Source organism: Loxodonta africana, chromosome 3 (genome assembly GCF_030014295.1).
Source record: "Loxodonta africana isolate mLoxAfr1 chromosome 3, mLoxAfr1.hap2, whole genome shotgun sequence".
NCBI classification, from domain to species: domain Eukaryota; kingdom Metazoa; phylum Chordata; class Mammalia; order Proboscidea; family Elephantidae; genus Loxodonta; species Loxodonta africana.
The window spans coordinates 142,242,554-142,255,175 of NC_087344.1; the positions used below are offsets into that span (position 1 = coordinate 142,242,554).

The following is a 12,622-nucleotide window of genomic DNA, read 5'->3' on the forward strand; positions in this document are numbered from 1 at the left end:
CATATTTGTTTCTGGTCGGATTACCATTCCTCTACTTTCTCTGCCTCACCACTACGAACTCCCAAGGAGGAGAATATAATAAGAACTGGATTATCCACCTCCTGCTAAGGATCATTTTAAGGACCAACCTCATCTTGCCCTAGACCTTTGTTTACATTATTCATCAGAAGTCCAGGTCCCTGAGATATAGTTTCACCTGGACATAATGACTCTGTAAATCCATAATTTGTTTCAAGTTCCCACCCCCCAAACTCTTCCACTGATCCTCAGTAACTCACACTTCAGTTCACAAAATCTACATCATTCTCTTTTCTCTCTCTTGCTCCAATAGATACCTGATTCTACCCAAAATCAAAAAACCAAACCCGTTGCCATTGAGTCAGTTCTGACGCATTGCAACCCTAGAGGAGTAGGGTTTCCAAGGTGCAGCAGTTGGATTTGAACTGCCGACCTTTTGTTTAGTAAGCATATCACTTAACCACTGCACCACTGGGGTTCCAGAGAACAGTTTCCTCAACACCTTCTCAAGTTTTGGCTGGTTTTTCTCCCACATACCACATGCCACTGGATCTGAAAGTGGGAAGAAGTTGTCCTTGTTCCTTGTTGCCCACTTCCCTCCCCTCTAAAATGCTCCTTTTCCCTTGAAACATACACCAGCAAACTCACTATTCTGTGTGTTCATTTACCAACCTCACATCATTTTTCATTCATTGAGACTCCCTATCTTATACTTACTTCCTCTGTCCTCATTCTGGGTGATTTCAGTGCTCCTGCCGATGATTCACCCAACACCCTGGCTTCTTAGCGATTTGGCCAGTACACCCCTGAAGATCTTACTCTCCACCGTACCTCAGCCACCCACTCCCATGGTCACATCCTCCATCTTGTTATTGCCAATTTCTACACTACCTCTAAAATTTCCATGTCAACCATCCCACTCTCTGACCTCCCCCCCCACCCAATCCTTTCAGCTTATTTCCTTTAGTATTGTGAGTCCAGCAATTCTTTGCTCCCTCTGGTACCTCCAGTCTACCCACCCACCACCTTGTTTATAGTTACATTCTTCTCCCCCACCCTTACTTTTCTCTTTGTTATTGCTGTTAGGTGCCATTGAGTCAATTTTCTACTCTTAGAATCCCATGTGACGGGGTAGAATTGCCAACCTTTCGATTAGCAGCCTGCCAGGGCTCCTTACTTTTTTCTTTGCCCAGCCTAAATCCTATGGTTCATTGTTACAATCGCTTCCCTTCCTCAACAGCCTTGTACTCCCCCACCCCCCATAGTCATTCTTGGGTGACAGAATTACAACTCTGGTTAAATCCAACTGTTTATCTATTCTGTACCTGCACCTGAGCAGCCAAACAGCTGGAGAAACCACCCAGCCATGCTAACTGGACTTTTGTTGAATTTATGCCACACATTAAAGTGGGCCCTCAACACTGTTTCTTAGTTCACTCTCTCACTTTCAACTACTTTACACCTTTCTTCTCAAATTTCCAAAACCCAATTAATGACTTTGCTTCTTATTTTACTGAGAAATTTACAGTTGAAAGAGAATGCCTTCATTCTCTATTCCCAAATCTACTCACCTGCTTTTATTGGGACCTAGAATATGCTTTGTATCCTTCACTGCTACCTCCCCTCCTAGCTGTCATCTTCTGTCACTGAAGAGCCCACTGGCAGAACCTCACTGAGCCCCCTTGTCTGCTCTTGCCCTAGCTGTCTACCCTCCATACATGGACCAGCCTCATCCTTATAAAACTAAGTTAGATTGTGTTACCCTCTTACTCTCAATCTTCAAATGGCTTCCAATCATACTTAGAATAAACGATAAAGTCTTTAATATGGTCTCTGATATGGATTCAATTGTGTTCCCCCAAAATTTTTATTGTAAACCCTGACCTCTATACCTCTATACCTGTGTTTATAATCCTTTGGGAATGGGCTGTCATTGTTACGTTAATGAGACAGGATTAGAGTAGGGTTTGTCTTGAGTCAGTCTCTTCCAAGTGAGCAGAGGTAGGGTAAGATAGATGCTCTCAGACACAAAGAGATCTCCAAGGAACCAGGAAATAGAAACTGAAGACACAAAGATCTTCCTCCAGAACCGATAGAGAGAAAAAGCCTTCCCTGTAGAGCTAGCACTCTGAATTCAGACTTCTAGCCTTCTAAACTGTGAGAAAATGAATTCCTGTTTGTTAAAGCCACCCACTTGTGGTATTTCTGTTATAGCAGCACTAGATGACTAAGACAGCCTGTAAGGCACTGTATGAGCAAGTCCTTGGCTACCTCTCTGAGTTCATTTCTCATCAATATCCCCTTTGGTCATTGACTACAACCACCCTTTCCTCCTTGCTTTTCCTTCAGCCTAGGAGGCTTTTCTAGCAGGTATCCAAAGGGCTCACTCTCTCATTTCGTTCAGTTCTTTACTCATAAGTCAGCTCCTCCAAAAGACCTTCTTTGACCCTGTCCCCTTATCCTGCTTTATATGTTCGTGTATGTCTCTATTATTTTCTTCTTGCCCACTGAAATGTAAATTTTGTGAGGGCAGAGACTTTGTTCACTAATAGCCATATCACTATTCTGGGCATTATTCCTAATGGCCAGAATAGTGCCCTGTGTATTACTGTTGCTCAATAAAGATTTCTTGAATGGATGAACCGTACATGGGAAACTGAGGCCTAAAATGGATAAGTAAATTCTCCCATGGTACAGGGATGTTAAGCAGCCAGCCCACCTCTGTGTGATTGCAAAACCCTTGCCCCGAGCACCATGGTATTCAGCCTCTTGATGGAGTATGTGCATGTGCAACGAGCAGGAATAGTCTTGCCAAACAGGCGTCATCAGTGATGGCGTTTCAGTGTAGGGACCTCATCAACTGGGCAAGATCCTACAGGATCAAAGTTTACTATTGATTAAATTGCAGGAAGTTTTTCGAGTTATCACCAAGCAAAATGCAAGAAGTAACTGGATATATGAGAAGTCAACAATAAATTCAATACCTTAAAACATTAGCCTAAATAGAAAAATTTATAATTTTTTTATGGTTTAAAGGAAGAAAGACTATGTATGTCTGAATAAACAGAAGTAGGAAAGTGGCCAGGTGAACTATGGTGTGTTCATGCAATGGAGTGACTAATGACTGTAAAAGCATGGGATGGAAGTAGTTATATAAGTGGAAAAGTAGAACTCAAAATGCTATATACATAATGATGACAACTCTGAAATTTCTGTTAGCGACAGAATTGAAAAAGACCTTGAGGTTCATAGATAGTTAGTGATCCAAGCGTTTAAGATTCGTTTGGTTATTTCATCCTGTTCTTTATATTTAGATGTTTCTATTTAACTGTTACTGCTCAGATGATTAAATGTACATAAAAAAGAAGAAATGCTACGTGCCATAATGTGAGCCAAGTGAAGACGTCATCCCCATCTGCTACGCATCCTTTCCTTACTGCCTTCCACTGCCACTGATCCCGGACATCCAGCATTGCCTTTCCTCAGGCTTCCCCCCAGCTTTCCAGCCCTCTGACTCTACACATGCTAGAGAGCACCTGCCCTCCAACTGCGTTTTCTTCCTTGCTCCCTTGATTACTCTCAGATGCTTCTCTCTGCAGTGTTCTGAGGCTCTTGCCCTCCTCCTCTCCTGGATGAAGCCTTTTACGTATTCTTTTCATACCCTGGCCCTGTCTCTTTGCCCTGTCTCTTTTTGCTGCATAATCCTCACCGTGTTTTACCCTGCCTGCTTCCTGTGCTCCTTGCCCGGTGCCCTTAGCCCTGCCTGAGGAAATCCTATGACTGCTCTGACGTGATCCCTTCCTTCCCTAACTCTGCATTTGCTGTCCTCCACATCTTTGTGCTTCCTATACCAGGCAGGGTTCTTGGTAGCAACTATAGAAATCCACTCTCGCCGATTGAAACAGAAAGAGAATTTAATGAAAGATCTATTGAGGGCTAACAGAATCACTGGGAAAGCTAGAGAAATGGGCTTAGAAAACATGGCGGAGCAAAGTGGGAGCTGAGCAGCTAGAACCATGGCTAAAATTTGACCATAGTGCTGGTTCGGGGGGCAGTGCTGCCACCACCATGACTGGACCGCGGATGCTTCGGGTGGTACTGCTGCACTGGATGTGGTTACCCTCGCCCCCAGAACAGATTCTCCTCCAGCCCTGCGTCCCTGCACCACTAGCTCTTTGTCAGGTCTAGTCACTGACCCATGCACTAGCTAGCTGCAGAGGGGGGCCTGGGAGGGAGTATCCCACTTCTCCTGTGAGATGGGCTCTGTCTGCTGCCCAGCTCATACAGTGGGCAATCACTCAAGCATTCTAGGCAAGAAACAAAATCAAACAAAAGACCACCCGGCCCATCCCCAAATGGGGACAGCTGTTTTATTAAACTTTCTACAACTTCCTTAAATCCTTGAAGAACTCTGGAACATAGTTGTGGAGCATAGTTCAAAATTAAAACTGTAGGAGTTACAGATTTATATACAAAGATGTTCATTATAGCTTGATTTGGAATAGCAGAAGGAAGAAATGAAGGAAGGAAAAAAGAGTCAGCCTAAATTTCTAATAAAGGGAATGGTTAAATGATTTATGAGATATCCATAGGATTAAATACATGCAGTCATTAAAAATTGGATTTTAAATATACATATTTTAAAGACATGAAAATATAACTAAAAAGAACTTTATAATATTTATACATAAGCTCTCACAATTATTCAAGTGTATAGATGAATATATTTTGTATTAAAATATAAGTATATATATACATATATGTGTGTGTGTGTGTGTATATATTGACATGAATTGCAAGGGAATACACCAAAATGTTAACAGATTAATGAGATTTGAAGGGTTACTTTTTCTTTTCTGTATTTTTCACAGTGAGTTGAAAAGTTATTTACATTTAAAAAAAGAAACCATTGAGGGCAAATTATTTTTATTCTTTGTCATGTTCTCAGAATACAGTTTTTCCCAAACCAACCTCCCATAAACCGAACCAAAAAAAAAAAACCAGACTAGTTGCTGCCAAGTCAAATCCGACTCAAAGCGACCCCATGTGTGTCAGAGTAGAACTGTTCTCCAAGGGTTTTCAGTGGCTGATTTTTCAGATGGAAATCTCCAGGACTTTCTTCCCAGGTGCCTCTGACTAGCCTGGAACTACCAGCCTTTCTGGTTAGCAGCTGAAAGCTTAACCATTTGTACCACCCAGGAACTCCCTGATAAACCAAGCACTGTGAATTCTTACCTTTTCTCCCTGGTATTGAAAGAACTTCTTTCCTCACCCGTTTCTATATAATCAGCTCCTTCCTCAGGACCAGTTTGTTCCCACTGACCTTTATATTCACTTGTAGACCGTACATTCCATTCTAAAAAAAGAAAAAGAATAAAACCTTTGCCCAGTCCTGCTTAGCTCTTCCAGCTACTACCTTAGCTTTCCCATCCCCACAGCCTGCTCTCTCTTCCTCTGCCCTCTACATAGCCCGCTGATTCCCAGAAATAGCCATCTCTGAAGTTTGCATTACTCTTCTCTTGGCCAAATCTGAAGATCTCTTCTCTGTCTCTGTGTATATACCTTTACTGGCTGCAAAAAGTACTATTGATCATCTCATTGTTTTTGACACACTTTTGGGCAAAGGCTAAGCCAGATGGCCTATGGTTTTCCTCATATTTATCATTCTTAAAGCACCTTATCTGACCTCGTTTCCTCCTAAGCCTTACAAACATGCTCTTCTTCCTGTGTCTCTTGACTATTCCTATACCTCATTGTTGGCTCCCTTCTTCATCTCTCCATTTACCTGTCTACATAGTGGAATCAATATCCTATATTACAGAAGTGTTGATTTTGATAGAGCCTGTGGCTTCCATATAGGCTACCCTGCCCAAGCCAGTTCAGCTTGACAGTGGGCTATAGTTCTGTAGCTTCATCCATGGCCCTGGGAGCTCAATTAAAAACTTCCCTACAGCTGTGTTTCTGTGGTTCATGAACTCTCTCCAGCCTCCCTCTCTACCAGCAAGAGGCTGTCAGAAAGACTGATTTTCAGGCCAGTGCCTCAGAGTTGGACGCTGCTTCTCTGTTCAGCCTCTTCTGATTGAAGTTTTAATTGTATGCTCTATCTGGCTTTCAGTATCACCTTCACAGGCTCACTCTTGGATTACCCTCAACTTTGTGGTCTGTGACCTATAAACCAACCCAGCATTGCAAGGTGTTGGCCAATATTCTGTACTTGGGGTTCCTGTCCAGCTAGGAGTAAAGCTCAAACTACTCAAGTTAAATATGTCTCTTCATACAAACAGATGTTATGTTTTAGCAACAGGTCTTGGCCTGTGGTGACCAAAATCTATAGAATAACAATTCTGTTGTAACTGTTCTTGATCCTTGATCTGGCTCATCTACCCTAATGACTTGATATTTATATTAGCCCTGACCTCTTTCCATTTTCTAGACCCATAACTTACATTACCTTTAGCATCTCTTGGGTTTCCTGCTCTCAGGAAAAGGTTATTTATTGATTTGTTAATCCATCCAACAGGCACATATTGAACCACCTACTGGTTGGCACTGAGGATGGCCAGAGGCTAGTTGGGGAGTTAGACAAAATAAAGAGCTGTGCCAGTTAGGATGCTTTTTATTGCTAGTGACAGGAATCCTGATTCAAACTGGGTTAAGCGAAAGTGGAATGTATTTCCTCGCATACCTGGCAAGTCTAGGGATAGATCTGGTTTCCTTCAGACACAGTTGGATTCATGGATCCTTAAACACTGCCTTCAGAACCTGGCCTGTCTTAGGCTCTCAGCTATGCTGTCCTTTGTGATGGCTTCATTCTCAAGCTCTCCACATGGTAACAAGATAGATATTAACAGTGCCAGGTCCACACCTTCCTAGGTTTGAGTACAGAGGAAAAGACACCTCTCTCAGCAGCTCTAGCAAATGTCCCGTCTTGTCTTGTGGGTTCTGACAGGAGTGTGTGCCCTCCCCTGAACCAGTGACTTTAGCAGGGGAATTCAGGGCTCTGATTGGTCAGGTTGGAGTCATGTGTCTTAACCTTATAGTTGGTAGTGGAGCCAGCTCTATTTATAGGCTTATTTAAGTAAGGGATACAATGTTCCTGAGAAGGAAAGGTGAATGGATGTAGGACGGCAAAAAAAAAAAAAGCTATCAGTTATAGCTATCAAGGCAGCCAATCACAGCACAATATAGTAAATGCTCATGATAGAGTTATAAACAGGGTCAAGTCTGACAAAGGGCACAGTTGACTCCTCTTAGGATAGGCAAGAAAGGCTTTCCTTCTCCCTCACTCCCACACTCCTTTCTTTCCTTCCTTCCTTCTTTCAGCAAATAGAGCAAATGCAGGGTATAGATTGTCCTGGAAGTGGGCCCCACCCATAAGGAGCTTACAAAGTAGTGAGGAAAAGAGATGTCTGGGGTGATGGCCTCCATATTTACTGAGAATTTATATTTTTAGAAATGGAAACAGGAAGAATATTTCCATGTTTCTTATAAAATTAAAAAGGCAATTCTAACCTTTATATTGTTTAATATCGTCTCTACCCAAAGCCTCAATACATTTTTTTTTGTTTGTTTAATGCTTAGAATGAGTCTTTCTGATATGCTTCCTTGAATAATAAAAACCCCATAATTCACAATTAAAAAAAAAAATTTTTTTGGCCTAGACAGCTGCAAAACTCAAGGGCTAAAACGTGTGCTTAATTAAAAGTAGCTTTTCCTTAGTCTAGGTTTTCCTTGTGATTAGTTAGTATTTTTTTTGTTTTAATACTTGGATAATGGCTTTGTAGTTTTGTTGTACATGGGACTTTTGTAGTAATGCACCTCAAAATATAGAGATATAACAGAGAAAAACAAATAAAATATATTTGATTTCTACTCTACCCTAGAAGCCTTCAGTTCTGATCTATGGCAGGTTGTTAATACTTCCCCTAACAATGGTTAATCATTTTCTCTCTCTTGTAGATTAAATTGTGTCCCCCTAAAATTTGTGTCAACTTGGCTAGGCAATGATTCCCAGTATTGTGTGGGTGTCCACCATTTTGTGATCTGGTGTGATCATCCTATGTGTTATAAATCCTAACCTCTATGATGTTAATGGGAGCCCTGGTGATGTAGTGGTTTAGAGCTGGGCTGCTAAGCAAAAGGTCAGCAGTTCAAATCCACCAGCTGCTTTTTGGAAACCCCATGGGGCAGTTGACTCTGCCCTGTAGGGTCACACTATGAGTCAGTATTGACTCAAAGGCAACAGGTTTGGTTTTGGTTTTTATGATGTTAATGAGGCAGGATTAGTGGCAGTTATGTTAATGAGGCAGGACTCTGGCTGAAGGATTGGGTTCTGTCTTAAGTCAATCTCTTTTGAGCTATGGGGGAGACACTCAAGCAGGTTGTGGGGGGACCTCATTACCACCAAGCAAGAGGAGCCAGGAGCACGTGCTTTGGACCAGCGTCCCTGCACCGAGAAGCCCCTAGACCAGGGGAAGATTGATGACAGGGACCTTCCCCTAGAGCCAATAGAGAGTGAATACATAGCATGCATAGCACAGCATGAAGCTCAACCAGATAGTGAAACATACGCATGTAGGTATGTACATTTTTTTTTTAAAGGCAATAAACATGAAAATATATTTGTGACATTCAAGATCCAGCAAGCAATCCTTATGTTATTTTTTGCCGTAGGTTTTTATTTTATTTTGTACTCTGGACTAGAAAATTAAGAAAAGCAATGCAAATTACCCAAGCATTAGGGAATACCCTAATACAGTGGCTCTCAACTAGAGACATTTGGCAGTGCCTGGAGATATTTTTTATTATCTAACCTACTGGCATCTAGTGGGTAGAGGTTAGGGATGCTGCTAAACACCCTACAATACACAGGACTGGCCCCTTACAACAAAGGATTGTCTGGTCCACAATGCCAGTCCTGCTGCTCTTGAAAAACTTTGCATTAATAGAATTTTTAGACTTTTTAAATCCTGAAAGGATTCAGAACAAATTTGCAATTTAAGCTTAAGACCAAGCTAGAAGCAAATTTGAGTTGTAGAACTGTAGAATCTGGAGCTGACAGGGAAGGCATTTAGTCCAGCTTCCCCATTTTCGAGATAAGATAACTTAGTCACATAGGAAAAAAAGTGACTCACAGCAATGTAACTCCTCTACTTTGTAAATATGTGATCAAGCAAATTGCCCAGTCTCTCTGTGCTTGTTCCCTCATCTGTCAAAAGAATAATAAAACTTACCTCAAATGATTGCTGTGAGAGCTAATTAAAATAATAATGTCAAATATTTAGCACAATACCTGGCCATAGTGAGTTGTTGATATTGGTGGTGAGGGCAAGGTGGTGATTATCATTACTGCTGTTTCCTAAGGTCACGGAGCTGCTCACAGCTCGTTTAATCCAGTTCCCTGGGCCCTCAGTCCTGTTTTCTATTACACTGCCTTGAGAATCTGTGTAGAAGGTTATAGGGGCAATTTAATGGAGATTAAAGGGAGCAGTTTCCCGAAAACAAAACAAAATCCATTGTCATGAAGTAGAATTCTGACTCATAGGGACAATATAGAACATAGGGTATTCCAAGACTGTAATCTCTACTGAAGCAGACTGCTGCTTCTCCCCAGAGTGGCTGGCAGGTTTGAACTGTGACCTTTTGTTTAGCAGACTAGCATTTAACCACTGTGCTGCCAGGGTAATTCAAGAGCATAATAAGAAAGTCTAAACAAAAGTTCTCCCTAAAAGACAGAGGATTTGAATTGCAAGCGGAGAGTTTTAAGGAAGACATAAGAAAGATTGGCTCCCGTGTGGAACAGGCTGCCTGCCCTCTCTCTTCCCAAAGCTCTTTGAATGGTGTTCCAGGTGGTCACGCATCCAGGGAGGGTGGAGCTTAGACCAAATGACCTTTTCAGACCCCCCTTAGGATCCTGACCATGTTCACACAGAGGCAAGAAACCTGTCTGTCAGGGAGAGTCCCTGAAATAATGGGATGATTAGAGTGTTTATCTGGGGACCCTTTCAACTCTGAGATCCTCTGATGTCTAATAAGTTTTGTGGACCTCATGATGGAAAGATCATGTGACATTGTATATCATACCTGATAGGCATGTGAAGACAACCATAAACCTCTTGTTTTATGGCTTATGGGGTCAAGACTGTTTTATTAAGTTTTACTAATTTGGTCAACATGGGCATATGATTAAGATGTTGTGCAAGATGTTTTTCTTTCTGAAAATAATAAATTTTCTTACAACAGTTCTGTGAAATAAGTTTCCTTTTGTGTTCTTAAAAGACATATAAGAATTCTTTACAGCTGCTCTGTGAGTTGAATTTTTATTTCTTGTTAGGTTAGTCAACTAAATTGTTTTTTAACCAATGGTTTTCTAGAAAAATTCCAAAACCAAACCAAACCCATTGCTGTCAAGTTGATTCCAACTCACAGCGACCCTATAGAACACATAGAACTGCCCATAGGGTTTCCAAGACAGTAAATTTTTATGGAAGCAGACTGCCACATCTTTCTCCCATGGAGCAGGCTGATGGGTTCGAACTGCCAACCTTCCAGTTCACAGCTGAGTACTTTAACCACTGCACCACCAGGGCTTCAATAAAAATTTTTTTTTAATTATAAAACTATAAAAATTAGCAGAACTTAAAACCATTAAAACTCATTTGTTTACAAGTGTACATTAAAATCCAGAGGGAAAATCTCATTCATTTAGTAGCCTTCTCTCAAATTTCTCATTTGTTGGATTGAACCCCTAAAATGATCCTACATCCCACAAAAATGCTCTATGAAAATTACTCATTTAAAGACATTTTCTCCTGCACCTTACATGTGGGTGCTCCAACTATTTTAAAAATTATTTTTAAAAAATCAACAAGAACAACTTGGTACATGAAAGAAAGCCTAGTGAATCTTAGTTGATTTCATCTGTTTTCTGTGTATTTGCATGACATTCAAGATCCCCAAAGCAGTTGGAGAAGAGCAACACAAGTCCTGTCGAGGAGTGCTGACTGAGCACCAGGCACTGTGCAGGGCACCTCTCCGTCAGCCAGGGAGGCCACCCAGATACACAGAAGCTAATTGATTTAACCCAAGCCATACAGTGTGTAAGTGGAAGAGCCAAGACAGCCCAAGGAATAATTCAAGACTTAGAATAATTTTAAAAACTCTCTGAGATCTGACTGTTCTTAATGCAAAATGCCTTATGTAGATTGGTATTCTGTACTTTAATTTGACCTTCAGCCTTTTTTTTTTTTTTTAAGGTGTTGTGTAACGGACCAGGAACATGTGTTCCTATCTGTTTATCTGCTCTTCTCCTTGGAATACTAGGAATAAAGAAAGTGATCATTGTCTACGTTGAAAGTGTCTGCCGAGTGGAAACTTTATCCCTGTCCGGAAAGATTCTGTATTACCTCTCGGATTACTTCATTGTTCAGTGGCCGACTCTTAAGGAGAAGTATCCCAAATCTGTGTACCTTGGGAGAATTGTTTGACAACTGCAACTTAGTTCTTTAGAATTTTGCAGTCAACAATATGTATAATAATTGCAAAAAAAAAAACTCTACGTGTTTAATGTAGGCTCCTGAAAGTCCTGAGAATTATCGTTGATCAGGAGTAAAATGTGCACAGACACCACACTGAAGAAACTGAGATGTCTGTTATAAAAAGAAACACCAATAAACAGTAACCATTAAATACTTACACCTCTTGTGTGGTAATGAGTTACTTTACCTAGAATAAGCTGGCCTTTGTGTGGGTTTTTTGGGGGACATTTTATTGTGGTTTAGGTAAAAGATTACAGAGCTGGCCTTTGTTCTTGATTCCTAAGAGATAATCCTTGGAATTTCTTGGGTAGTTGCAGTGGTTTTATCTAAAACCACCAGTTAACACTTGGGACTCTGTGCATATGAGTGGGGGCTGCAGTGACCACACCTGGTCTGCTGACCTCAGAAAGTGAGAAGGAGCATGTTTTCGTCAGTCATGTATATTCAGTGAGACCCTAATGATGACTATGCAGTGGAGCCAATAAAAGACCCTGAGCATGGAAATAGCTGGGTCTTCCTGAATGGTGAGAACATCTGCTCTCAGGAGGATCATACATCCCTGGGGACAATAGAAGTGCTGCACTGGGACACCTGCTGGACCTCCCCCTATGCATCTTTTCCTTTGTATCCTTTCTGGTTACAAGAAATTTGTAGCTGTAATATAGATACTTTCTGTGAATTCTGTGTATTGTTCCAGGGAGTTATTGAACCCACAGGAGCAGTGAGAGCCAGCAGAGGTTGGTGTCTATGCCTATTCAGTGTCTGAAGGACTGTGTCCTTTCAAGTTGTGTGCTCTGACCTAGCCCTGAGTAGCTAGGGAATGAAAGAGAGGAAGAGGCTGGCCAGTCTGAGGGGGAGGGAATCATGTGGACTCCCAAGCATGCGACCGGTGCCCACTGACCTAGCCCTGGGAGGCTGGGGTTGGGAGACAGAAGGGGCCAGCTGGTCTGAAGTGGAGGGAACCTTGTGGACTCCTGAGCTTGGAGCTGGTGCCTATTAACCTGGCCCTGAGTGGCTGAAGATAACTGAGTGCCACTTGGAGTGGCTGACAACAAGGATGGAGAAAT

General features: G+C 41.7%; 1 protein-coding gene across 3 annotated transcripts in view; it reads left to right on the plus strand.

Annotated features, from left to right (window-relative positions):
* LOC100660224 (ALG14 UDP-N-acetylglucosaminyltransferase subunit) overlaps window positions 1-11,616 on the plus strand; it is a 126,509-nt gene extending 114,893 nt beyond the window's left edge. For 2 of the 3 annotated variants that reach the window (XM_064282236.1, XM_010598088.3), the window contains one exon: window positions 11,274-11,616. In XM_064282236.1, coding sequence (XP_064138306.1) covers window positions 11,274-11,504 — 231 coding nt within the window. In that variant the 3' untranslated portion in view covers window positions 11,505-11,616. Of the gene's footprint in view, window positions 1-10,969; window positions 11,118-11,273 lie in introns of all 3 variants that reach the window. The other variant, XM_023558393.2, reaches the window with a different exon arrangement.
* The last annotated feature ends 1,006 nt before the right edge of the window (window positions 11,617-12,622 follow it).